Source organism: Arachis hypogaea, chromosome 6 (assembly GCF_003086295.3).
Source record: "Arachis hypogaea cultivar Tifrunner chromosome 6, arahy.Tifrunner.gnm2.J5K5, whole genome shotgun sequence".
Classification (NCBI taxonomy): domain Eukaryota; kingdom Viridiplantae; phylum Streptophyta; class Magnoliopsida; order Fabales; family Fabaceae; genus Arachis; species Arachis hypogaea.
Genome location: NC_092041.1, coordinates 49,790,504 through 49,817,197, shown reverse-complemented (window position 1 = coordinate 49,817,197; position 26,694 = coordinate 49,790,504). Strand labels below are relative to the sequence as shown.

Genomic DNA, 26,694 nt, shown 5'->3' with positions numbered 1-26,694 from the left:
AATGTATGCTTCCCTGCTTCTGTTTTCTCATCTTATGGTGTTATATTTTTGTTTTTCATGATGGATGCACCACAAGCAATAACGGAAGCAAGATAAAGAACACGCAGCGACCAGTTGATCTACCAGTTGAAGGTAGCAATCCGGAGAGTAGCCGTACCCCCTTGCTCATCTTTAAATGCACCGAGGACGGTGCAAACTTTTAAGTGTGGGGAGGTCGTCCGACCGATCGGCGATTTTGGGTGACAAGTTTCTAATTCCAATACTTTTACATTTCATTCTAGGATTTTAGGATTTTTGTTGCATTTTCTTAAATTTTGCATATATATACACAATAAGCTTAGTCAAAATAATGAAATTTTTCAAGAAAATTATCTATAGGGCACCAATTGATTTGAGTGGAAAACTTTTCATAGAACATGCTTGAATTATATATCTTGTGGATCATGTTTTTGAGCTAAGAACACAAGCAAGTGAGATTTGAGCCTAATGGTGTGGTTACATCTTATAACCACTTATTTTTCCTCTTATGTGCATTATTCTCTTTCTATGATTGTAATCTTTGATTTGTTTGATTCTTTATGTCCATTATTTTTTGTATACATGGATTTATATGATTGAGGCCATCATTTCATTAACTCACTTACCCATATATCCTACCTTTTATCAACCATTGATTAGCCAACTTTGAGCCTACACTTAACCCACTTGTTCTTAATTTAGCACATTACAAACCTTAAAGCGAAAAACAAATAAATGTCCTTAATTTGGATATTTGATTAGCTTAGGCTAGTGTGTATGAGTATCATTCAAGTGTGGAAAAACTTGGGACATTGGTTGGAAAAATGGTGTGTTTTTATATTTTTGTTGTAAAAATTGGGAATTGGGTACATACTCATGTATTGATCAAGTATAAAACTTTATGTATTAATACTCTTGTATATAGAAAGAAAAAAAGTGAGAAAAAGAAAAGAAAAAGAAAAGAAAAAGAAAAAAACAATATGGAAAATAAAAAAAATATATAGAAAAAGAAAGAAAAAGAAGAAAAAGAAAGAAATAAAAAGGGGACAAAATGCCCCAAAGCAAAGCTCAATAAGGATCAATGCATAAGTGTTGTGAAATGAAAAGAAAATGCATGAGTATGTTAAAAAAGTGAAAAATAGGTAGTTAGGTTAGAATTTAATTGTATAGGATGTCATAGGTTAGGTGGGAAGTTTAAGCTTATCAAAGATTCAAATTTCAAGCTCACTTGACCATATATGCATCCTACCTTGATCCTAACCCCATTACAACCTAAAGAAAAGACCTCATAATACTTGTATGCATGCATGAAATATATGTTGATTGTTAGAAGAAAAACAAATCTTGGAAAGCATGATTAGGGGAGAATTGAGTGAATCAACCCTAAACACTTGAACGAATAGAGTGCAAACACATTCGGTGAGGGTTTGATGCTCAATTACATGTCTCCACCTATGATCATCTCTTTTCATGCAAGTTTGTAAAAATATTTAATAACTCAATTCAATTGCGGATTAGACTTGCTAGTCCCTAGCCCTTGTGCTTATATATGTATTCTTGAGGGATTGATTTATTTTGACCAAGCAATTTCATTCATTTAGATAGTGCATATAGGTAGATTGCATTTAGTTAGTTTCCATTGAAAAAATGCCATACCCTTACTTCATTCTTGGTTTAAGCATGAGGACATGCTTGGTTTAAGTGTGGGGAGGTTGATAAATCCCATATTTAGGGTTTATCTTGTATTGATTTTTGGAGATTTTAATACCTTTTACCCACATTTATTCAATGAATTAGCATGATTTTGTGATTGTCTCCTTATTTGTGCTTAAGTGTGAAAACATGCTTTTTAGGCCTTTAACTTGATGATTTTAATCTCCCTTTGATTCCACTAGATGCCTTGATGTGTTTATTAGTGATTTCAGATTGAAAAGGCTAGGAATGGATCAAAGGAGTGAAGAGAAAAGCATGCAAAGTGGAGAAAATCATGAAAAACCTAAGAGTTGAACTTGCCCATGGACGTGCGCGCGCACCGGGCGCTTACGCGCACCTTGCGAACTACCCCATGGACGCGTACGCGTGCTGTGCGCATACGCGTCGGTGTTGGAATATGATTTTTTAATGAAAACGTGGCCAGCGAATTCAGAAGAGTTGTGGGGCCCAATCCCAACCAACTTTGGCGCCAAAGATGCTATTTAAAGCCAATGATTGAAAAGCAAAGGGATTCCAATCATTCACACACATTAGGATTAGTTTAGAGTTAGTTTTAGAGAGAGAAGCTCTCACTTCTCTCTAGGATTAGGATTAGGATTAGGTTTAATTCTTAGATCTAGGTTTTCATTCACTCTTTCTTCTACTTCTACTCTTCAATTCTTGTTGTTACATTCATCATTCTTCTATTCTTTTGTTGTAATTTCCTTTATGTTGTTCTTGTACTTTGTTGTAGATCTACTATTGTTCCTTCTCTTTTCTTTCAATTCAATTCAAGGTAATTCATAATAAATGTGTTTCTTTGATTTTCTATTGTTGATCTCTTGCTTTTGTAGTTATAGATTCCTTTAATTCTTTCAATTAATAATGTTTACCTTTATTTCCTCTTATGTGTTCGATAAAATGCCTCTTTTGGCTTTAGTATAGATTTTGTTCCTCTTGACCTAGGTAGAGTAATTAGTGACTCTTGAGTTATCTAATTCCTTTGTTGATTGATAGTTAGAAGTTGCTAATTGATTTGAATGCCTCTAAAGCTAGTCTTTCCTTTAGGAGTTAATTAGGACTTAAAGAATCAAACTGATTCATCCACTTGACTTTCCTCCATGGTTAGAGGTTAACTAAGTGGGAGTAATGGATAATTTGTTGTCACAATTGAGGATGATAACTAGGATAGGACTTCTAGTTCTCATATCTTGCCAAGAGCTTTGTTAGTTGTTAGTTTATTTTCTTTGCCATTTATATTTCTTGTCTAAAATCTCAAAAACCCCAAAATAACTCACAACCAATAACAAGACACTTTATTGTAATTTCTAGGGAGAACGACCCGAGGTTCCAATACTTTGGTTTATAAATTTAGGGGTTTGTTTTAGTGACAAACAACTTTTGGTATGAAAGGATTATTGCTTGGTTTAGAAACTATACTTGCAACGAGAATTCATTTGTGAAATTCTAAACCATCAAAAATATAATCATCAGTCCCTCACCTAATTCCGGCATTATTAGTTGTACCCAGTCACTATCATACATTGGATCTGAATGCGATGCACGAGAAAATTCCATTTTCCAATATGGGTAGAGATTATTACAACCTAGACGGTGGTGTGAAATTTAGGATTGGCCACAGATCCAAAAACAAAGAGGTAAAGCACCCACCATGTCTCAGCACCATCGACAATTGGACAGCAATCTCATCTGTAGTGTCATCACGGCCTTGCTACTATCCAGCCCATCCGTCAGTATCTCTGTTCTACAAGGTGCAGTTAGGCAAAGCTATCATTTCAAACCCTCGTATATAAAGGTTTAAATGGTGAAGCAAAAGGTAATTGTGTAAATATACAGTAATTAAGAAGAGTCATATAATAAGGTGTCGAAGTTGCTCCAAGCATTGCAGGGTTGTTGTCCCGAAACAATATGTGATTTCAGAGCTGTACTGTATTATGAGCTTTAATTGTTATTTCATTTTCATTTTCAGTAATTTACTTTAAGTTCATTTACTTTATTGCCAAGTCATTTAATTTTTTGTTTATGTTTCTTGATTAATCATCACTTAATTATGAATTGCCTAACTATAATAATCAATTAATTGTTTCTTGCTTAATCTGTTAATCATCGTAGAAATGCTAACCCAGTCACTGTGGTATTACTTGATGTGATTCGGTGCACTTGCCGATAAAATCATAAGAATCTTGGTAGAAACAAGGAAATCACTAAAAATATGCTCATGCATCACAACACCAAACTAAAGATCTTGCTTGTCCCCAAGCAAGAGAAAAAAATATGCATAAAGGATTCCCTTGATTGGAGTGGGTTGAAGAATTGCTCGTGGTATCTCAGTGGATGAAGTGATCAAGTGATAGTGGGGTGAACTCCAAACTGTATGTTCATGTAAGGATTTCAGTGCTTATTAGTCCTTACATTTGGAAGTCTTAGAACATAGGAATTTCATTCGGATAATATTATGGAAGTCTTTTTATAGATTGTCACCTTGAAGACAGCATTCTCTTTTCTTTCTCCTTTTGTGATCGTTATTTTTTTTTCTTCAGCTCTTTTTGGGGTATGATGATGGCCTAAAGCGGGCTAGGAATTTTTTTCAAAATAAGATTGGCATTGCAAGTATAGTCCCAACCCAACAATTGGCCAACAATCAAATTTAAATTAAAGGATTGTCACAATCAATACAAAATAACCGGGAGTTTTAAGTCCTGAGTCATCTTCCCTAGGAGTTGCAATGAAATGCTCCATTATTGGCTATGGAGGAAAAAAAGGGGTTTTGATTGCAAGAAAAGCAAGTAATGTAAATAGCAAGGAAGTAAATAAACATGCAAGGAATTAAATGAAAGCAATTAAATTCAAAGGCAAGTAATCAAGGAAAAGGAAAATTCAAATGTTAGAAAACCTCTTGGCAAGGATTGAGAGCTAAGGTTACCTATCCTAGCCATTGACCACAAACACATGATGATTATAAAGAGTTAATCCTACTTAGTTAACCCTAATATGGAGGATAAGTCAAATAGGCATAGTTGATTTCAATCCACAAGTCCTAGTCAACTCTATTAATGAAAGACTTAGAGTTAGTAGAAACCAAATCAACTAACTACCCTAATATATCAATCAAGAATGGGTATCAATGACTCAATGGTGACCAAAGTTCTCAATTCCAAGCCAAGAGTGAAGAAAAACTAAACAAAAACTAAGTCAAGCATTTTTATCAAACACTTAGAGTACATGAAAATAAAAGCATATTAAATTGCAACAAAAATAAAATCTAAAGCTACCAAGTGCAAGAAATTAATAATAACAACTAAAGAAAGCAATAATGACATGGAAAAATAAATTTGCATTAAATGAAATTAAGGTCAACAAAAAGTGTTCATAACATAAAAATGACAAAATAAAGGAAATAACAATCACACTATGAGAACTTCCACTTTTCTTAATCTTACTTGTCCCAAATTCTAAAAATTTTCTTCAACTTTTTCCTTTCAAAAACCCTTTGTTGCATATGCTTAAAAATAATGGAGGCAAGCAATCTCAAAAGTAGGATGAACTAAAAAGAAATCAGTCATGATTATCAACCAAAGACAAAAGCATATATAAAGAATTAAAGCTCAAAACAGAGTTACCTCCACTTTTGTCCTTCTAAGTTATATTCTACATAGTCTCTAACATCAAAATTAGAGTGGTTGCTTGTCCTCAAGCAACAAAGAACAATAGTAGTAATGAAATTATGAATAATCATGATTATCTAGTCAAAGTCAATGAATGATTCAAGAGCTTAATCAAATGTGACGAAAAAATTAAAGATTTTTTTGTGCACGGAAAAACCAAACTTATTGTCACAATGTGCATGGTGCAAGTAAGATGCATGAAGTGGATTAGCTAAAGAAATAACTAAACTAGACTAAGATGCATGCATAAGTGTGAATGTGTACAATAGTATGCCAAGTCCCAGTAGAGTTGGTGTGTACACCAAACTTAGTACTTTACTCATTTTGGGATTTTGCTAGCTAAACCTCATTGCTTTTTTTGCATGTGAAATAGACATCTAGGAAAATGGATGAGAATTTATCTATGCATGCCACCAAAGTGAGTGTGCCTTAGCAAATATGTAAGTGCATCCATACATGCAAAAATAGAGCAGATAATCATGAGAGCCTTGCATACATAAACATATATAAACATTAAAAACAAACGAAGGCCTTGCATGCATGTGTATATATAAACACTAATAACAAATGCAGGCCTTGTATGCATGCATGTGTATAAAAACACCAAGCTTATGAGAGCCTTGTACGCATGAAAATTTAAGAAACAATTATGATGCATGCTATGGCATATTAGAGACTACCAAAAAAAAACTAAATGAAAACAAAAGATGCAACTACTCAGTGTGATTTTATGAAATAGAGGTGTACAAATATGAAATACTTTGCATGAAGAAAAGGTGGCAATACCAAACTTGATGTGGTGACACCAAACATAGTGATGCACATTCAACTTAAATTTGTGCCAAGCACCCAGTGAGGATAAAATCTCATGTTATTGTGTGCTAACACCAAACTTATTCCATGCAATACACATCAAGATTATTTGAACATTAAAGAAAAGAGTAAGAAAAAAAGTTACCAAAGATTGGGTTGCCCAATAAGCGCTCTTTTTACGTCGTTAACTTGACATGTGGTTCTTGAATTTTCTCCCTCTTCTTCCAGTTGGTTAAGAGAAAGGACTTCAATGGATATGAGGAGAAAAAAGATAACCACCAAAAATCAACCCCCATACAACTCTCTGATTCACTGGGACCAAGAAAAGTATATTCGAATGTTGGGGATAAAGACTTCAATTCAAAAGTGGGTGGTGTAATCAAATTTTCCTTCCAAGGGGCTTGCATGCATAGAGTTGAAGAGACTTGTATGACATCCTCCTTAATTGTTAGAATATGCATGCATGGAGTGTGCATGACTTCCTCTTTTATTTGTACATCTTCCTCTTTATCGATAGGTGAGGGTGGAGTATTTTCTAATTCACTATAGGACGGACTCCTTTAATTGATTTTCTCATATTCTTTTGTAGGATTTTGCATTATTTATCTTAGAAAGGATTTTGCATTTGTTAGGTTAGCAATTGAAAAGGCATTAGTAGATCTCTCAGTAAGTTGTTTTGTAATTTGCCCCATTTAAACTTTTAGATTCCTAATGGAGGCTTCCTGGTTCTTGAAGTTGGCCCTGGTTTCTTGCATAAAATTTTGGGTTTGTTGTATGGATGTGGATGTGGTTTGGGAGAGTTGTCCTAAGGCAAGCTCAAGTGGTCAAGGTTTTTGATATAAATAATCAGGGGATAAGGGTGAAAATTCTTGTGTAAATATAGCAGCTATTTGCTGTAGTCTTCCCAAGCAAGATCAAGAGATGATGGTTCTTTATGGATGGGATATGAAACACTGAAGTTCCTTGTTCTTGACTTTCTCAACCACAATCTAGATAGTTCATGGAAATGTAAATCATTTTATGGTGGCAAAAAGTATCCCATGTAGTTTACTTACTCAAACTTCATCATTCCTTGTTCTTAACTTTCCCAACCAAATTCATGATAGTTGCTCCACCCTTGGGAAAATGAATCATTCCGTGGCATTGTTTTTCAATCAGAATCTGAATAATTCCTCCATTCATAGAAATATGCATCATTTTGTGGTCATGAGAAATATCCCATATAGTGTTCTTGTTCTATGGGTGATTCAAACTCCATCATTCTTTGATTATTCTGCAAAAACACAACACCAAGAGAAAGAGAAATTGGGATTTCCCATGTCACAGTGAAAAAAATTCTGAATGAGGCAATAACACAAATAGGTAGATAACCAAAACTAAAAGAATAATAAAAAGAAGTAAATAACAAAAGCAAAAAGTGTCTAATCTAGGTAATCAAATAATGAGGTAGTTATTAATCACAATTACTCCCTGACAACGGCGCTAAAAATTTCATATCAATTTCATCAGCATGTGCACCGAATTGCATCAAGTAATACCATGGTGAGTGGATTATCATTCCCATGAGGATTAACAAATTAAGCAAGTAATGATTAATTGATTATTCTATTTAGACAATTCAAATTTGGATGATGATTAATCAAGAAACATAAATAGGAAACTAAATGACTTGGTAGTAAAGTAAATGAACTAAAAGTAAATGACTGAAAATGAAAATGAAACACCAATAAAGCTCAGAAAGGAATTAAAGACAATCAATAATAATCAACTAAGAAGATAAGATGAGATAGAATATTGAGGATCAGATATGTTAAATCCTTCTGATCAATGAGTTTCACCTCTATTTCAACCATGTAATTATAGATCTCTGACAAATCATAGGTAACTGAATCTCAATTTCTTGGTGATTTAATTTCTCTTAATATAATCAATTACCAATTTCTTGATCAATTGCTCATGAAAAAAGATAAAGCACATTCTCTGACTTAGCATCACACAATTCTATGGATCTAGATATTAGGTGATTATATGTTACTTATTAACTCCACATTTAAAATCACAAGAACTGGGGGAGAGAATTTTCAAGCTCAATTAGTATGATCACATTTTCAAGTATCTCATATAATTCAAGTCAAATTCAAACTATTTTTCAATAGATTTGAATCCTTAAAATGAAGAACGAAAACTATTCCCTAAGAAGCAATAATGCATAAATCAAAGATAGAGATGAAAGAACAATTAATCCATTAGAGATAACAGAGCTCTTCTCCTCAGCAAAGGAGAATTAGTGCCTCATAACTGAGAACACAAAACTAAAATAAAAAGAACGAAAAAAATGAAAGTGAAAAGAAAAGCGTCTATAGTCTGTGTATGTGCCGCCCCCCAGTGTTCTCTTACTCCCTATTTATAACATATTACAAATTCAAATGTAAATTCAAATTCGATTCATATTAAATTCAGAACTTAATTGAGCTTGATCTCATGGGCTTGTGCTAATCTTGATTCAACTGCTTAGAATCTTAAAGAATTGAAGAATTAGTGAAGAACTTGGAACACTGTGAATTGGGCCCATTGTAGCATTGCATGCCAAAATAATGGCATGGGGAGCCAAATTAAAAATGTGCCTCTGTTCCATTTTCATGTTTCATGCCAAAATAATGGTGTTAGATGCGAACTGGGTATCGTACGTACACATGTGGGATGTGTACGCATGAAGACCTTTTTAGCTAAAAACATGTGTACGCGCATGAAATGCGTATGCATGAGGTCCTTCATGCTAAGTACGTGGCCTCTGTTCCCTTTTGGCGTTGTACACCATGATAATGGTGTTGGACACCAAACTACAAACGTGCGTATGCACATTAGATGCGTATGCATGACATCCTTTTTTGCTACAGTTTTGTGTAAGCATGATTCCTTTTTGTCATAAGCTCCCTCTCTGCTTCTCTTGATCCTTTGATAGTGCTTTTGCTTCTATTTTTTTTCATATTTTCCTACAATCATCAAAGTTCACAACAATTCCACAAAACATTGATTGATGCATAAAAATCTCGGTAGAAATAAGGAAATCACAAATTTTATTCATAGAAATGATAATTAAAAACAACTAAAGATGCTCATGCATCAAATACCCTTTAGCATACCCGATACGTCAGCATGTATGATCGTGCAACTCTCCAAATTACACAAGAAGCCTATAATAAAATGTCCTAGGTGATTGCGAAATATTTTACCACAGAATAGATTGTTGTAGAGAAAAAAGAATGAACCATCAACATTTAACTTGATGTATGACTCTAGAGGAGATTGTCACCTGATTAATTTGTTTGGCATAGTCTTCAGTGCATGCAAAAAAAGCTTATTTTTCAAGGCATTTAGAATATCCTCACTTCAGACATTTATAGCCACAGAAGTCGTTATAAGGAGAGTGTGCTTTCTTTCAAAGACCAAAATGTTTAGTAGAAACAAAGAGAAGAAATTGCTACTCCAAACAAGCAAGTCCAATTATCATTTTTAGAGAGATTCTTAGCAAACCATTCCCTAAGATTTAGAGAAAAGAAACCTTGGATATAATCAACAGGTCGAAGAATTTGCCAAACTTGGGGTACAAAAAAGCAATTTCAGAGGACATGGAATTCTACAACCATTTTCAAAGTTTCTCTTCATCCCATACGGGAAAAACTAGACTAAACTTTAGGAGGGACAAGAATTAATTTTGTAATAAGATTAAATTAAATATTTTAAGAAAACTAAATTAAATTTTTTATATAATTTATAAAGAAAAACTAAAATTTTGGGGAGCTATTGCCCCCCGCCTCTGATCTCACACACCTAAAAGTGAAAAGAAGTCCATAATAGTTGTGCACAATTGCTTGAAATTACTTGAAATGTTTAGTTAGCCAAACGATTGCCATTATGCATCCATTTGTGCTGTAAGAAATTGATACGAAATCAATTACCAATATGCTAGCATTTTTCTCAATTCTTGGCCAAGTGGATCAGATTCCTTTTCAAAGGTTAGAAAAAAATGGCTTTCCTTTCAACCAGAGGAAGAATATTGCTCCCACAATTGTATTTTGCTATGAGAACTTTTGTCTACAAAGAGTTTTTCTTCTTAACTAAATCACATGCATCTAATCTTTATCACAAAAACTCGGTTAACATTCTTAATATGTTTTTAATCCCTAACCTTCCTGTAGGTTTGGGTTTACTAACATATTTTCAATTGAGCAAAAAAGCGTGTGTTTAGTTTGTGTTTTTATCTTTTATTTTTATTTTTAGTGTTTTCTATTTTTTAGATTTTGTGAAGGTAAAAGTGAAAACATGAGATGAAAATAGAAAATAGTATTTTATTATTTTTACAATTTTTATTTTTTTCTTTACAAAATTCAAAAAACAGAAAAAACTAAAAATAAAAATACAAACCAAACACACCCTAAATCTTCTTAAAATGTTTAGTTTTATCCTATAAGAAATTTTTACGTTTTTGGTCAATTAAATTACTAGTAATAACAGATAAAGGAGCAATTTTGCATAATATTATTAAAGCCCAGCCCAGCTGGCAAGTTGGCCGATCCGGCCCACGAACAACCCGACCTGCGCGGTCGGGCTGGCAAGCATAATCCATCCGGACAGCGACCCGAACACCTGCATCCCTACTGCCAACCACATGACAGTTCGGAGAAGAAGCTTCCTGAAAGGAGACCTCTCCTGTGGGGCCCGCTCTATGGACAGGGTATATATGGGAAAGGTCCTACTCCTCCCCCAAGGTACGTCACCATCACCTTTACTCTTACTGCCATCTGGGCCATTTCTGACTTGAGCGTTGATGACAAGTCATCATATGCTAGCTTTTCAACCAAATTTAACTTGTTTCATTAGTTTTTATGCACTTTCTTGCATTGTAAATTAGTAATTTGGAGTGGAATTGCATGGTTTCTTTGAATCAATCAACCACCCTTTAATTGACACAAAATCATCAAGTTTAAGCAAAAATTAATTGGTTTTAAATGAATTTTAAGCTTTGTGAATTTTGTGATACTTTGATTGGTTGTTTTGATTACTTGTAGGTGAAGAAATGAAAAAAATAAAGAAAGCATGCCCAAAGGAAGAAAAGCGTGGTGCAACACAATTAGCAAGAGCACAAAGCTCTTTCCAAGAGCCTAGAGCTCTTGCCAAGAGCTTTACTTCAAAGGCAAGGCCAAGCAAAAGGGAGAGTTAGGATCTCCATGAGAACCGAGCGCTACATCAAGGGAGGAAGCAAGGCAAACTTCAAAGCTCAGCTCTTGCCGAGAGCTTTACCAAGAGCTTTATCGGGCATGTCTCTAAGAAATTCAAGGAAGAAAAGCTTGCCAATGCACTCCACAAGTTTCGAACTCAAGACCAAGGGGGAGGGGGCAGCGCTACCTCACAAGAAAAACAAGCCAAAATTGGCTTGTTTTCACTCACCAATGATTGAACCAAGGGCATCAAGGAAGCTAGGCATTAGGCGTCACTTTGTTGCCAAGAAGAACGACCAGCATTTGCTCTCCTAAAGGATCGAACCTTGGGATGACGCGTGGACAACGCCTCCGCGTCACTTTCCCGTGACTTGTACGTACCAGAAAATGTTGGGGGCGATTTTTGGGCGCCATTTTGACGATCGGAATTCCTATCGGTAAAGAAATTCACAAATATAATCACGTTGTAAGTATAGCTTCTAAACCAACAGAAAAACCTTTCGTACAAACGTTTGGTTGTCACAAGTAACAAACCCAATAAAATTTATAAACTGAAGTATTCAAACCTCGGGTCGTCTTCTCAAGGAATTACAGGGAAGTATGATTTATTATTGGTTATGTAAAAAGATATATTTTGGGTTTTAAAAAGGTTTGAACAAGAGAAATAAATTGAGGAATTAATAAATCAATAGCTAATAAAACTCTTGGCAAGATATGAAAACTGGAAGTCCTATCCTAGTTATCCTTATCAATGGTGATGAGAATTGTTTATTTGCTCCCACTAAGTCAACCTTTAACTATGAAGGTAAGTCAAGTGGACTAATCAATCTAACACCTAAAGTCCTAGTCAACTCCTGAGGAAAGACTAGAGTTATAGGAATCTAAATCAATCAGCAAAGATATTAATTATCAATCACGATGAGTTTGACAACTCAAGAGTTACCAATTAATCAACCAAAGCCAAGAATGTAGAAAGCTAAATTAAAATCATATATTTGAAAATACCTCAAATTGCATTAGTTAAGAAAATCCCAACATGAAAAGTTCATAAGCCAATTTGGGAAACTAAAATAAAATAATAGAATAAATAAAAGTAGAAGAAATATTGAAGTAAAGGAACATTGAACCTGTGATGAAGAAGAAATAAATCCTAATCCTAATAGAAATCCTAATCCTAAATCCTAAGAGAGAGGAGAGAACCTCTCTCTCTAAAAACTACATCTAAAATTATGAAAAGTGAATTATGATCTGATATAAAGTATATGATGAATGAATGAATTTCCCATCGGATTTCCTATCGGTAAAGAAATATAAAAATATAATCGCATTGTAAGTATAGCTTCTATACCAACAGAAAATCCTTTCGTACAAACGTTTGGTTGTCACAAGTAACAAACCCAATAAAATTTATAAACCGAAGTATTCAAACCTCGGGTCGTCTTCTCAAGGAATTGCAGGAAGGTGTGTTTTATTATTGGTTATGAAAAACAGTGTTTGGGTTTGAAAAAGTTTTGAACAAGAGAAATGGATTGAAGGAATTAATAAATTACTAACTAAGAAATCTCTTGGCAAGGTATGAAAACTAGAAGTCCTATCCTAGTTATCCTTATCAATGGCGATGAGAATTATATTTTTGCTACGACTAAGTCAACCTTTAACTATGAAGGTAAGTCAAGTGGATAAATTAATTTAACACCTAAAGTCCTAGTCAACTCCTAAGGAAAGACTAGAGTTATAGGAATCTAAATCAATCAGCAAAGATATCAATTATCAATCACGATGAGTTTGACAACTCAAGAGTCACCAATTAATCAACCAAAGCCAAAAGGAAAAAATCTAAATTATTTATATAATAAATAGAAGAAAGCAATCATGAGTCTGAAATACCTCAAATTATATTAATTAAGAAAATTCTAACATGAAAAGTTCATAAACAAATAAAAGAGAAAATAAATAAAAAGAACATTGAACCTGCGATGAAGAAGATAAAAATATTCCTAAATCCTTTAAGAGGAATCATAATCCTAATCCTAAGAGAGAGGAGAGAACCTCTCTCTCTAAAAACTACATATAAAATTATGAAAAGTGAATTATGATTTGATATGAAGTATACGATGAATGAATGGATTTTCCCAATTTATAGCCTATAATATATGCTTTCTGGGCCGAAAACTGGGTCAGAAATAGCCCATAAATTGCCCCCATCATTTTTTGGTACGTACAGGTTGCGGGAAAGTGACGCAGAGGCGTTGTCCACGCGTTTGCGTGGATTGAAGTTCGAAGATGCAACGCGGGCGCGTCATCTACGCGTTCGCGTCGCCTAAATTTGGGGCAGCTATGGCAAATTATATATCGTTGCAAAGCCCCAGATGTTAGCTTTCTAATGCAACTAAAACCTCATCATTTGAATCTCTGTACCTCAAGTTATGGTCAATTTAGTACCAAGAGGTCAGGCTGGACAGCTTTAGCAGTTTCTTCAACTTCTTGTATTCCTTCCACTTTTGCATGCTTCCTTTCCATCCTCTGAGCCATTCCTGCCTTGTAATCTCTGAAAACATTTAACACACATATCATGGCATCAAATGGTAATAAGAGAGGTTTACACATAGCAAATTTAAAGCCCAAAGCAGCATGTTTTCAATCATAGCACAAATTCTGGGAAGGAATTGTAAAACCATGCAAATAGTATGAATAAGTGTGCAAAGGCTTGATAAAAACCACTCAATTAAACACAATATAAACCATAAAATAGTGGTTTATCAACCTCCCCACACTTAAACATTAGCATGTCCTCATGCTAAGCTCAAGAGAAGCTATAAAGGAGTGAAGAGGAATGATAGAGAGTATGTAATGCAACTTATCTATGTGAATGTAACTACATGCAAAATATTTCTACCTACTTGGTTAAAAGTAAATAAGTTCTCCAAGACAAATATGAATCAAATTCCACTAATTCAAATTACACAATAAAAGACAAGTAAACTTGTAAGAAGATAGCTCATGAAAGCAGGGAGCACATAATCAAGCATTGAACCCTCACTGGTAGTGTATATCACTCTAATCACTCAAGTGTCTAGGGTCAATCACTCTATTCTTCCCTAATCATGCTTTCTAAACTTTGTTCTTCATCTAACCAATCAACAAATATTTAGTATACCCATGCACACATCATGAGGTCTTTTCAAGGTTGTAATGGGGCCAAGATAAGGGTGAGGATATATGTATGGCTAAGTGTGCTATAAATTGAATCTCTGAGTAACTTGAGCTATCACCTAACATACATACATTCTATATAACTTCTAAAATCATGCCTAGCTACCCATAATTCCCACTTTTATATCACATACTCATGTATCAACTTTTCTTTTAATTTGTGTCACATATGCATTGATCTTTTATTAACTTAACATTGGGGTAATTTTGTCCCCTTATTTATTTATTTATATTATATATATATTTTTCTTTTTTTTCTCTCTCTTTTTTTTATAGAGACATAAAAACTAAAATAACATATCAATGCATATGAAATTTTTTTATTTTCTGTTTTACATGAGTAGGTACCCAAAATTTCCAATATTCAAAATTAGAAACATGATACATTCCCTTATTAACCCATGTTCCCACAGTTTTCCCACACTTAGTTGATGCACAACCTCTATCTTAATCTAACCAAAGATTCAATTGGGATATTTAATTTGTTTTTCTGCTTAAAGCTAGTGATGTGGTAAAATATTAAACAAATGGGGATTAAAAAGCTTAAAGTGGCTAACAAAGGTAATTTAAAGGGTAGGCTTATTTGGGATAAGTGAGCTAAACAAATGATGGCCTCAATCATATGCAAGCATGTAAATATACTAAATAATGGACATACAGAATGGAACAAAGTAAAGATTGCAATCATAGAGAAGAAAACACACAAGAATAAAATATTTAAATAATGTAACCATGCAATTAAGCTCAAAATCTTATGGGTTGTGTGTTCTTAGCTTTTTAAATTATGTTCCAAATACAACTTCAAACAAATTTAATACATAGAAAATTTTAATTTTTTTAAATTTAAATTAGTGAAAATTTTCAAAAATAGGGTCTTAAAAAGAAACTTATTATTTTTCAACCAAGTAGTACTTAAATGCAAACAATCAACTACACATGCAATCTATTATGCAATGCAACAATGAACAAACAAAGAAAATAGAATATTGGTGTTGAAAAGAGAATAACTAACCTGTGGAGATCGGTATCGACCTCCCCACACTTAAAGATTGCACCGTCTTCGGTGCATGCTAAGATGTACAAGTGGACGGGCTGCTCCAACTGATATCTTTCTCTATAGATTGTGCAGATTGACTTGCTTGTCTCCCCATTAAGAAGCTTTTTCTCTCTCTTCGTGGTGGCCATCCTGAAAAAAGAGAAAAAGGAAGGAAAGTAACCCAAAAATAAAGATAAGAACATAAATAAAATATGGGTATTAATGCCAAATAATAAAGGTCTCAATTACATGGTAGCTACAACATGCAAGTGAGAAAATAGTGGAAGCAAATGGCATATCAATAGTGCAAAAGATGCAACAATGGGAAAGAGAGTGTGGGTAATGCAAGATAGTGTAAGTGTATATCAATGCAAAAGGAATATCAATATTATAAAAATTAGCATTGACTTATGAATAATACCCAATTAGAATAAAACAAGTCATGAAGCACCAGAATAATTCAAGAAAAGATGCAATAGTTGAAGAAGAGAATTTTAACACCAATGAAAAAGAAAAAGAAAGTAAGAAAGGAGGAAGAAAGAAATAAGAGGGAAAGAAAAGATTTAGATATGGGGAAGAAAAACCAACAGAAAAACCTTTCGTACAAACGTTTGGTTGTCACAAGTAACAAACCCAATAAAATTTATAAATCGAAGTATTCAAACCTCGGGTCATCTTCTCAAGGAATTGCAGGGAAGTATGATTTATTATTGGTTATGTAAAAAGATATATTTTTGGGTTTTAAAAAGGTTTGAACAAGAGAAATAAATTGCAGGAATTAATAAATCAATAGCTAATAAAACTCTTGGCAAGATATGAAAACTGGAAGTCCTATCCTAGTTATCCTTATCAATGGTGATGAGAATTGTTTATTTGCTCCCACTAAGTCAACCTCTAACTATGAAGGTAAGTCAAGTGGACTAATCAATCTAACACCTAAAGTCCTAGTCAACTCCTGAAGAAAGACTAGATTATAGGAATCTAAATCAATTAGCAAAGATATTATTATCAATCACGATAAGTTTGACAACTCAAGAGTTACCAATTAATCAACCAAAGCCAAGAATGTAGAAAGCTAAATTAAAATCATATATCTAAAAATACCTCAAATTGCATTAGTTAAGAAAATCCAAACATGAAAAGTTCATAAGCCAATTTGGCAAACTAAAATAAAATAATAGAATGAATAAAAGTAGAAGAAAATTGAAGTAAAGGAACATTGAACCTGTGATGAAAAAGTAATAAATCCTAATCCTAATAGAAATTCTAATCCTAAATCCTAAGAGAGAGAGGAGAGAACCTCTCTTTCTAAAAACTACATCTAAAATTATGAAAAGTGAATTATGATCTGATATGAAGTATATGATGAATGAATAGATTTTCCCACTTTATAGCCTCTAATTTATGCTTTCTGGGACGAAAAATGTGTCAGAAATAGCCCAAAAATCGCCCCCAGTGTTTTTTGGTACGTACAGGTCGTGAGAAAGTGATGCGGAGGCGTCGTCCACGCGTTTGCATGGATTGAAATTCGCAGATGCAATGTGGGCGCGTCATCCACGCGTTCGCGTCACCTAACTTCGGGGCCGCTATGGCAAATTATATATCGTTGTGAAGCCCCGGATGTTATCTTTCCAACGCAACTAGAACTGCATCATTTGAACTTTTGTAGCTCAAGTTATGGTCAATTTAGTATCAAGAGGTCAGGCTGGACAGCTTTAGCAGTTCCTTCAACTTCTTGTATTCCTTCCACTTTTGCATGCTTCCTTTCCATCCTCTGAGCCATTCCTGCCCTGTAATCTCTAAAAACACTTAATACACATATTACAGCATCAAATAGTAATAAGAGAGGTTTACACATAGCAAATTTAAAGCCCAAAGAAGCATGTTTTCAAACATAGCACAAATTCTGGGAAGGAATTGTAAAACCATGCAAATAGTATGAATAAGTGTGCAAAGGCTTGATAAAAACCATTCAATTAAACACAATATAAACAATAAAATAGTGGTTTATCAGGCGCGCAACAATTTGGCAAGGAAGGCACCAAGCTCGGCTCTTGGTGACACCCGAGCCTTGCCCTGGGAGCAACTTCCATGGGGCAAAAATTCATCAAAAATCCAATTTAATTCATTTCTTCACCAAATTTGAAAGCCCACCCAAATTCCGAAATCCAAAATAGGAAGTGTATAAATAGATGTCAGTTAGACTTAGAAAGGACTTTTACCTTTTTTTACTTTTCTTTTGATCATTTTTAGACTTTTTGAATTTGGAGTTTGCTTTTGTTTTGAATTTTGATTTTCTTTGAAATTTGGCTTGACTTGGCAAGGAGAATTGAGTTCTCTTCCTCTGGTTTTTCTTATTTTCCTTTTCTGCACACTTAGCTTGAGTCTTGGGTGTTGAGAATTGAGGAAATTTTGTCTCAATCTCACCTTGAGATCTCTTTGTTCCTTTCTCTGCAAAATTCAAGATTTGGTGATTTGAATTCAAGTTTCTTTACTGTTTTGATCTTTAATTTGTTTGCAATTGTTCTTTGAGTTGGATCAAGGAAGGCAGTGAGATCTAGACTTGGTTTTCTAGTCTCTTGAACCCTGAGATCTGTATTTTCATTTTAGTTCATCTGCTGAAGGCTTCTTCAAGCTAATTTACTTTTCTGTTTAAGATCTGTTTCAATTCAAGTCATCTTCTACTCTTCTACTTGTTGCAATTTACTTTTCTTTGTTTAAATTCTGCAATCCCAGCTCCCTGATCCCTTTATTATTTAAGCAATTTACATTTCTTGCACTCCAAGCTTCTGCAATTTACATTTCTTGCACTCTAAATTTCTGTTATTTACTTTACTTGTTCTTTAAGATTCAGCACTTTTACTTTCTGTTCTCTTTAATTTACTGTAATGCTCCCCTCTCCTTTTACAATTTATGCAATTTAGCTTCTGTCAATTACAAATCACTCAAATCAACTCTTGTTTGCTTGACTAAATCAACTACTAAACTAAAATTGCTCAATCCTTCAATCCCTATAGGATCGACATCACTCTAAGTGAGTTATTACTACTTGATACGATCCGGTACACTTGTCGGTGAGTTTTGTGTTGGATCATCTTCCACACCATCAAGCGTCGGAGTTTCATTGCAGATGGCTCCCTCCTTACTTCACAAAGAGCTCGAGAGGTCATCAGTCTGCACGTTTAGCTTTCCAGACCTAGATCCAGGCCGATTCTCACCTTCACACCTAGAAAATGTCATAGACTCATCCAGAACCCGAGCAACCAGACATTGGCACCATTTGTGGGGATCTGGCCTAAATGGACTTTCTGTTGGGTCCTATGGAGGCGGACGACGGAGCCAAACCACGCGGGGGAGAAATGGCACCCCGAATCAGTAGGATAGCCCCTGTGGCTTCCCCCACGAGCGCATAAGGTCACCCCCGCGGTGACCCGAGCCGCCCTAGCACTCTTAGAAAATGCATCCTTTTAGAGGAATAGGCAGTGACAACACCAGAATTATGTAGGAGTTGCGCCACAGGGTAAAAAACTTGGTACGTGAGCTAGCAAGTCAGGAGCGTTACCAACCAGCTGGTGGACAGGACCGCTGCCGGTCTCCTGAAAGGGAAGGGAGCGGTCCCCATAGGAGTCGGTGCAAAAGTCCCAAAGAAGTCATTCCAAACGCAGCCCGAACTCCCAACCAGAATCAGAAAGCTAAGGGGAAAGCAGGGAGGCGTCAAGAAGACGGCAAGATCCCCTGATTTACACCCGACCTCCGATGTGACAAACCACGGAGGAGAACCGAGAAGACAGCAAGAAAGAGCAAGGAGAATCCAACGTCCCGTAATCATGGGGGTAACCTCCTTCCATCATTCTATCCTCGAGGTCCGGCTACCAAAGCACTTCGATAAGCCAACGAACATGAGGTATGATGGGACCCAAGACCCTCAAGAGCATCTGATGGCTTTCGAGGCCAGGATGAATCTAGAAGGGGTATGCAATGAAGTGAGATGTCATGCATTCCCCGTTATCTTGGCGGGCCCGGCAATACGTTGGTTCAGTGCCCTCCCCCAAGGCTCCGTTACGACCTTCGTAGACATCACCCACGCTTTCCTAGCTCAGTTTACCACACGTATTGCTAAAGCGAAGCACCCGATCAACTTGCTCGGGGTGACACAAAGAAGCGGCGAATCAACCAGGAAGTACCTGGATAGGTTCAATGATGAGCGCTTGGAGATTGACGGCTTAACCGACTCGGTGGCCAGTTTGTGCTTAACGAACGGGTTGCTGAATGAGGATTTCAGGAAATACCTTACCACAAAGCCCATGTGGACAATGCAAGAAATCGAAAATGTTGCTACGGAATATATCAACAATGAAGTGGTTAGCCAGGTTGTGGCAGCCAACAAACGACAACCCACCTATAACCATACTCGTCTGGCCGAAAACAGAGAAAGGCCAAGGGAACACTCTAAGGATGGAGCTCCAGCTAAAACCTTCAAGCCGTTCCCTTGGGTAGGGAAGTTTACCAACTACACCCCCTTGACAGCCCCAATCGTTGAAGTCTATCAACAGATTACCGACAAAGGCATCTTTTCGAAGCCCCTACAACTCAAGGATAGGACAGGAGGGAACAAAAACCTCTATTGCGACTACCACAAGGGCTACGGCCACAGGACCCAAGACTATTTCGAACTAAAAGATGCTCTGGAGCAGGAAATCCAGGAAGGTAAGTTGTCAGAATTCTCCCACCTCATCAGAGAGCCCAGAAGGCGAGATCGCGATAGAACTGGCAATAACAAGAGCCGCGCCGTGAGACAGAGACAAGAATCCAAGGAGGACAATAAATGTGGCCTCACCATCGTGAACGTTGTGGTTGGGAAAGACGTGGCTCCTAGGTCGAAATTGGCATGCAGAAAGGACGGCAAAGTCTTAGTAGTGTCATCATATAACCCCATGACTTCCCCAGGAGATTTCGGTCAATGGCATTTGGTCCAGAAGACCAATGGTTTGACGAGTTGCCAGAGAACCCTCCTTTGGTGATCACGGCAAGAGTAGGGACTGGGCTGGTCAGGCGAATCCTCGTGGACACGGGGGCCAATTCGAACATCCTGTTTCGTAATGTTTTTGACGCTCTAAGCTTCTGGGCCTCTGACCTAAGAACCCACCAACACGGTGTGGTTGGCTTGGGCGACAAATTTATAAAGCCTAATAGGATAGTTTCTCTACCGATCTTAATAGGAGGAGACGAGAGAAGAGGTCGGTAATGGCGGAGTTCGTTGTCCTAAGGGACTTCAGGGCCTACAAAATCATCCTGGGTAGGAAAACCATCAATGAGTTCAGAGCAGTGATTTGTACTAAGCTACTGGTGATGAAGTTTGTTTCTGACGATGGGTCAATTGGATCTATCAGGGGAGATTTGGAAACGTAGGTTGCTTGCGACAACGCCAGTCTCTCCTTGAAGAAGAAATCCAAAGAAGCATCCAGGGTCTACTTGGCCGACCTAGACGCACGAGTTGACGATAAACCCAGGCCGAAACCCGAAGGAGACCTTGAGAAATTCAGGGTCGGCGACTCGGAAGGAAAGTTCACATTCCTCATGACTTAAAAGAGATGTTGGTAGAGATGATCAGGGCAAACGTCGACCTTTTCGGCTGGACACCCGCCGACATGCCGGAGATTGACCTCCGGATCATGTCGCACCACCTAGCTGTGAAGACCAAGACTAAGCCAGTGGCAAAAAGGAGGAGAAAAATGTCCAAAGAAAGAGCAGACGAGGTAGCCAGACAAACGACCAGCCTGTTAGAAGCAGGATTCATCCGGGAACTGGACTACTCGACCTGGTTGTCGAATGTAGTCTGGGTTAAGAATCCTAGCAGGAAATGAAGAATATGTGTGGACTATTTCGACCTCAACAAGGCATGCCCCAAGGATTCTTTTCCCCTCCCCAACATTGATGCTCTCGTTGATGCGGCTGTAGGATACCGGTATCTGAGCTTCTTGGACGCATACTCTAGCTAAAACCAGATACCGATGCACCAGCCAGATGAAAAGAAGATGGCGTTCATAACGCCAGGAGGTACGTACTGCTACAAGGTGATGCCATTTGGGCTGAAGAACGTAGGAGCTACATATTAGAGGCTGATGAACAAGATATTTAGTGATCTTATCGGCAAGACGGTGAAAGTGTCTGTAGACGACATTCTAGTAAAAACCACCAAGGCGGAAGACCTCATTAGCGATTTGGAGATTGTGTTCGCATCTCTTCGGCGGCTGATGATTAGATTTTTTGACGGTTTAGAATTTTACTAATGAAATCTCGTTGTAAAGTATAGTTTCTAAACCAAACAATAATCCTTTCATACAAAAAGTTGTTTGTCACTAGTACAAACCCCTAAAATTTATAAACTGAAGTATTAGACCTCGGGTCGTTCTCCCTAGGAATTACAATAGAGTGTCTTGTGATTGGTTGTGAGTTATTTTGGGATTTTGATATGAAGCATGAAAGATAAATGGCAAGAAAGTAAACTAACAACTATAAAAGACTCTTGGCAAGGGATGAAAACTAGAAGTCCTATCCTAGTTATCCTTCTCAATTATGATGAGAATTGTTCATTACTACCACTTAGTTAACCTCTAACCATGAAGGAAAGTCAAGTGGATGAATCAATTTGATTTCTCAAGTCCTAATCAACTCCTAAAGGAAAGACTAGCTTTAGAGGCATTCAAATCAATTAGCAACTTCTAATTATCAATCAACAAAGGAATTAGATAACTCAAGAGTCACTAATTACTCGACCTAGGCCAAGAGGAACAAAATCTACACTAAAACCCAACCAAGCATTTCATCAAACACTTGGAAGGCATAAAAAGAAAACATAGTAAATCAACAACAAAAATAGAATCTAACAACAATTATTGAAAGGAATTAATCAACAACAATAAAGGAAATTACAATTATCATGAATTACCTCAAATTGCATTATTGAAAGAAAACAAAGGGCAACAATCTATCCAAAACAAAATGAAGAATTACAATTATTAAAGCACATAACTAGAAAGAGAGAGAGGAGAAGACTAAGAATTGGTGAATGAAAAGTGAATCAGAGCATGAATTAAACCTAGATCTAAGAAGAAAGATTAACCTAAACCTAATCCTAATTCTAGAGAGAAGTGAGAGCTTCTCTCTCTAAAACTAACTCTAATTATGCTATCTCCAATGATAATGATGCCTTCCCTTCAATCCTTGATCCTTTTCTTCCTTTCCCTTAGCAATTGGCGCCAAAAATGGGTTCAGAACCCTCTCAAATCGCCAGGCACGTGTTGTATTAATGAAGTCATGTGCCACCATTGGCGCGTGCGCGCACGGTACGCGTGCGCGTCCCTGGCCTGCTTCGCAATGTGCGCGCAAGCGCCTTGTGCGCGTGCGCGTGCATGGCCTAGATCAATTCTTTGGCTTATTGTGCTTCTCTCCGCTTGCATGCTTTCTTCCTTGCTTCCTTTGATCCATGCCTAGCCTTTTTCAACCTGAGATTACTAGCAAAAACATCAAGGTATCTTATGGAATCAAAGAAGAACTAGAATTCATCAAATGAGGCTTAAAAAGCATGTTTTTACACTTAAGCACAAATATGGGAGAGATAACAAAACCATGCTAATTCATAGGCTAAATGTGACAAAAGGTTATCAAAACACTCTAAATTCGTTACAAAATAAACCATCAAATTGGGGTTTGTCAACCTCCCCACACTTAAGCCTTAGCATGTCCTCATGCTAAATTAAGAAGGAACTAAGGGGTATGACATTTATTGAATGCAACTAAACTATATGAGTCCTATCTAAATGCAACTATCTAAAGCAATTGGAAATGCTTAGTTCAAACAAATCAATTCCCAAGAGCCATGCATAAGCACAAGAGCTAGTCAATAAGAATTGAGTTCAAACCACAATTGTATTGAATTATCAAAAAGAGTTCAAACTTGCAAGAATATGGATAATATAGGTGAATACATGTAGTTGAACTTTTGAACCCTCACCGGACGTGTATCCGCTCTATTCACTCAAGTGTTTAGGGGTCAATCCACTCAATTCTCTTCTAATCAAGCTTTCCAAAATTTAATTTTCTTCTAACAATCAACATTTATTCAATGCATGCATACATTCATCATGAGGTCTTTCATTTAGGTTGTAATGGGGTTAGGGTCAAGGTAGGATCATTTATGGTTAAGTGGACTAGGATTTGAATCTTTGATTAGCATAGACTTCCCCACCTAACTATATAATGACCTATACAAATTCAAACTACTCTAACTACCCATTCTTCACTTTTTCTTACATATTCATGCATTCTTATTTGATTCACAACACTTATGCATTGATTCCCTTTTATTGAACTTCACTTTGGGGCATTTTGTCCCCTTTTTATTATTTTTTTCTTTCCCCTTTTTTTTTATATACAATTTTTTTCTTTCCTTTTCTTTTTTTTTCTTTTTTTTTTCTTTCAAGCTATATACAAGAACATCAATGCATAAGGTCTATACATTTAATTAGTACATGAATATGTACCTAATTCCTAAACATGAAAGTGTACTACCCCTTTTATCGCATCCAATGTTCCCAAGCCTCACCAACCTTGAATAATAAACACTCTCACTAGCCTAGACTAATCAAAGATCCCAACAAGGACTTTTCATTGGTTTTCTGCCTTGGGCTTGTAATGTGCTAAGTTGAGAATAAGTTGGTTAAGCATAGGCTCAAAATTGGCTAACAATGGAGAGTAAAAGGTTGGCTATTTAGGTAAGTGGGCTAATGAAATAATGGCCTCAATCATATAAATGCATAAATACAAGAAATAAATGGACATATAGAATCAAGCAAATTAAGGATTACAATCATAGAAAGAGAGCAATTTCACACAAGAATGGAAGATAAGTGGTTATAAAATGTAACCATATCAATAAGCTCAAGTCTCACAAGCTTGTGTTCTTAGTTCAATACATGCTTCACAAAGTATGAGATTCAAGCAAGTTCCATTAAAAATTTTCTTTCAATCAATTGGGTTAATGCCATATATTCAAATTTCTTGAAAAAAATCTCAATGTTTGACTAGGCATTGTTGTGATTGAAGAATTCAAAAATTTTCTTAGTTCACCCCTTTCTTTTCCTCTTAAAACCAATTTCTTATGCAAAAAGGGTGACCAAGTGTTTACAATTCAAAGTATGAATTCTAATCACAACTATAAGCTAAAAAGAAAGATAAGCAAAAAATGCATAAAAAAAAACAAAAATGCATATATAAAAAAAATATGAAATGAAATCTATCATCTAAAACATCCAAAAATATCCAATAGCATCAAAATATCTAAAATCCAAAATACCAAAATAAGCGGTAAAAGTATCCAAAGTAAACTAAAAATGCATCAAAATGTATACAAAAGATATGCGAAAATAAGGTAACTAGTAGAGTAGCCGAAAAGTTCACCGGTCCCCAAATAATGCTACCGGTGCCCTCCCCACACTTAAGATCAAGCATCGTCCTCGATGCTAAACCGGAGGATCAGTAGGAGGTACAACGGTAGGTGCCGAAACTGTCTGAGGCGGTGGAACTGGCTCTGGTTGTGGCTGTGGCTCTGTGGTGTCTGGGGCAGCTGGAGGAGCATCCTGCTGAACCGGTGCCTCCACATCCTCCTCCTGATGATCCTGCTCATCGGAGGCCGGAGAGTCGGGAAGCGGAGGTAACTCAGCACCCAGAGAAATAAGTGCCTGGTCCATCCGATCCAATCGGCGTCTGACATGGCGTCTCTCGAGCTCCAAAAACCGGAAAAGACGTTGGACCAGTAAGTAGGTAGGCTCAGGTGCTGCTGGTGGAACCGTAGATGATGAGGGGGCAGCGGCTGTAGAAGAAGATGGGGCTGCTGTAGGGGCCGACGGTGAAGGTGTCCCTACCACTGCCCTGGCCCTAGAACGGCGTCTAGCAGGGGGCCTCTCATGCACCCAACCACCCCAGGGAATAGTAATCTCCCTGTCATCTGCATCAGGTAGTGGTGGTCGCACATCATCATCTAACCAAGGTACCTCAGCTAGGGCCGCCATACTCGTGACCAAAGTAGGAAATGGGAGTAGGCCACGAATATGCGCCCGCTACATACATTGCCGGATAAGCCTAGGAAAAGAGACATCCTTCCCCTCCATGACACACCCAATCAGTAGAAGCATCTCCATAGGGATCTCAGAGATGTGAGTGGTGGGTAAGACATAGCATGCGAATATCATCTACCAAGTCTTGGCCTCACGAGTCAGATGAGTAAAGAGCATCCCTTTTGGTTTAGTATTGTTTGCATCCATAACCCATGTGGCATCTGGTAACCCAATGACGCTCCTAAGTGCCTCATAATCAAAAGTCATGCTGTGTATGGCCAACTCGGCCTGCTGATGGGCACATAGCTCATCAGGGACATGCCGGCACTGTAACGCCTCCCCAATAGCAGTCTCAGTAATCATGACCTCTCTACCCCTCACCTGAACCGAATCCAAAGTCGGACGGAAGAAGTTGCAGTAAAATTCCTTGACCCAAGATATATTGATATCCCCCAAATCCCGGTCAACAAAGTCTATGCCCAACTCAAGGATACGACTAGTAATTGATCGCCTCACATCATTAGGTAGGAGCAATTTCTTCTCAGTATTTAGCTTTGTTGTTCGATATTTGGAAAATCGAAGCTCACAGTAGAGATTGGAAAACTTGGCTGGATCGGTAGAAGGTAACTGTTGATTTTCTTTTTCTTCATCATTTAATGGGTTCTTAGCATAATGCTTGTAGACGGAGGGAATAGAGGGTGTAGAGTGCTTTCTTTTCTTAGAAGAGGTGGCAGGGGCTATGGCTTTGCCTTTATCCGACATCCTGAAAAAATATGATAGTATATATAAAACACTTAGCATGTAACAAAGGGGGCATGTTCAGGATACAGTCGGCTAATAAAAAAATCATGATGTTGCAAAGAATATGCAAAAGTGAACAAGGAAAACATAAGTGAATGCAA

At 36.7% G+C, this 26,694-nt stretch overlaps 1 protein-coding gene across 1 annotated transcript; it reads left to right on the top strand.

The window, feature by feature from the left end:
* Window positions 1–19,504: 19,504 nt before the first annotated feature.
* On the top strand, window positions 19,505–20,698 carry LOC112805553 (uncharacterized). The gene has a single exon (XM_025847922.1). The coding sequence runs from the start codon at window positions 19,505–19,507 to the stop codon at window positions 20,696–20,698; it is 1,194 nt and encodes a 397-aa protein (XP_025703707.1).
* Window positions 20,699–26,694: the final 5,996 nt, after the last annotated feature.

Excerpts from the sequence above, each read along its gene's own strand:
- LOC112805553 (XM_025847922.1), top strand. The coding sequence starts at position 19,505 with ATGGGGGTAACCTCCTTCCATCATTCTATCCTCGAGGTCCGGCTACCA.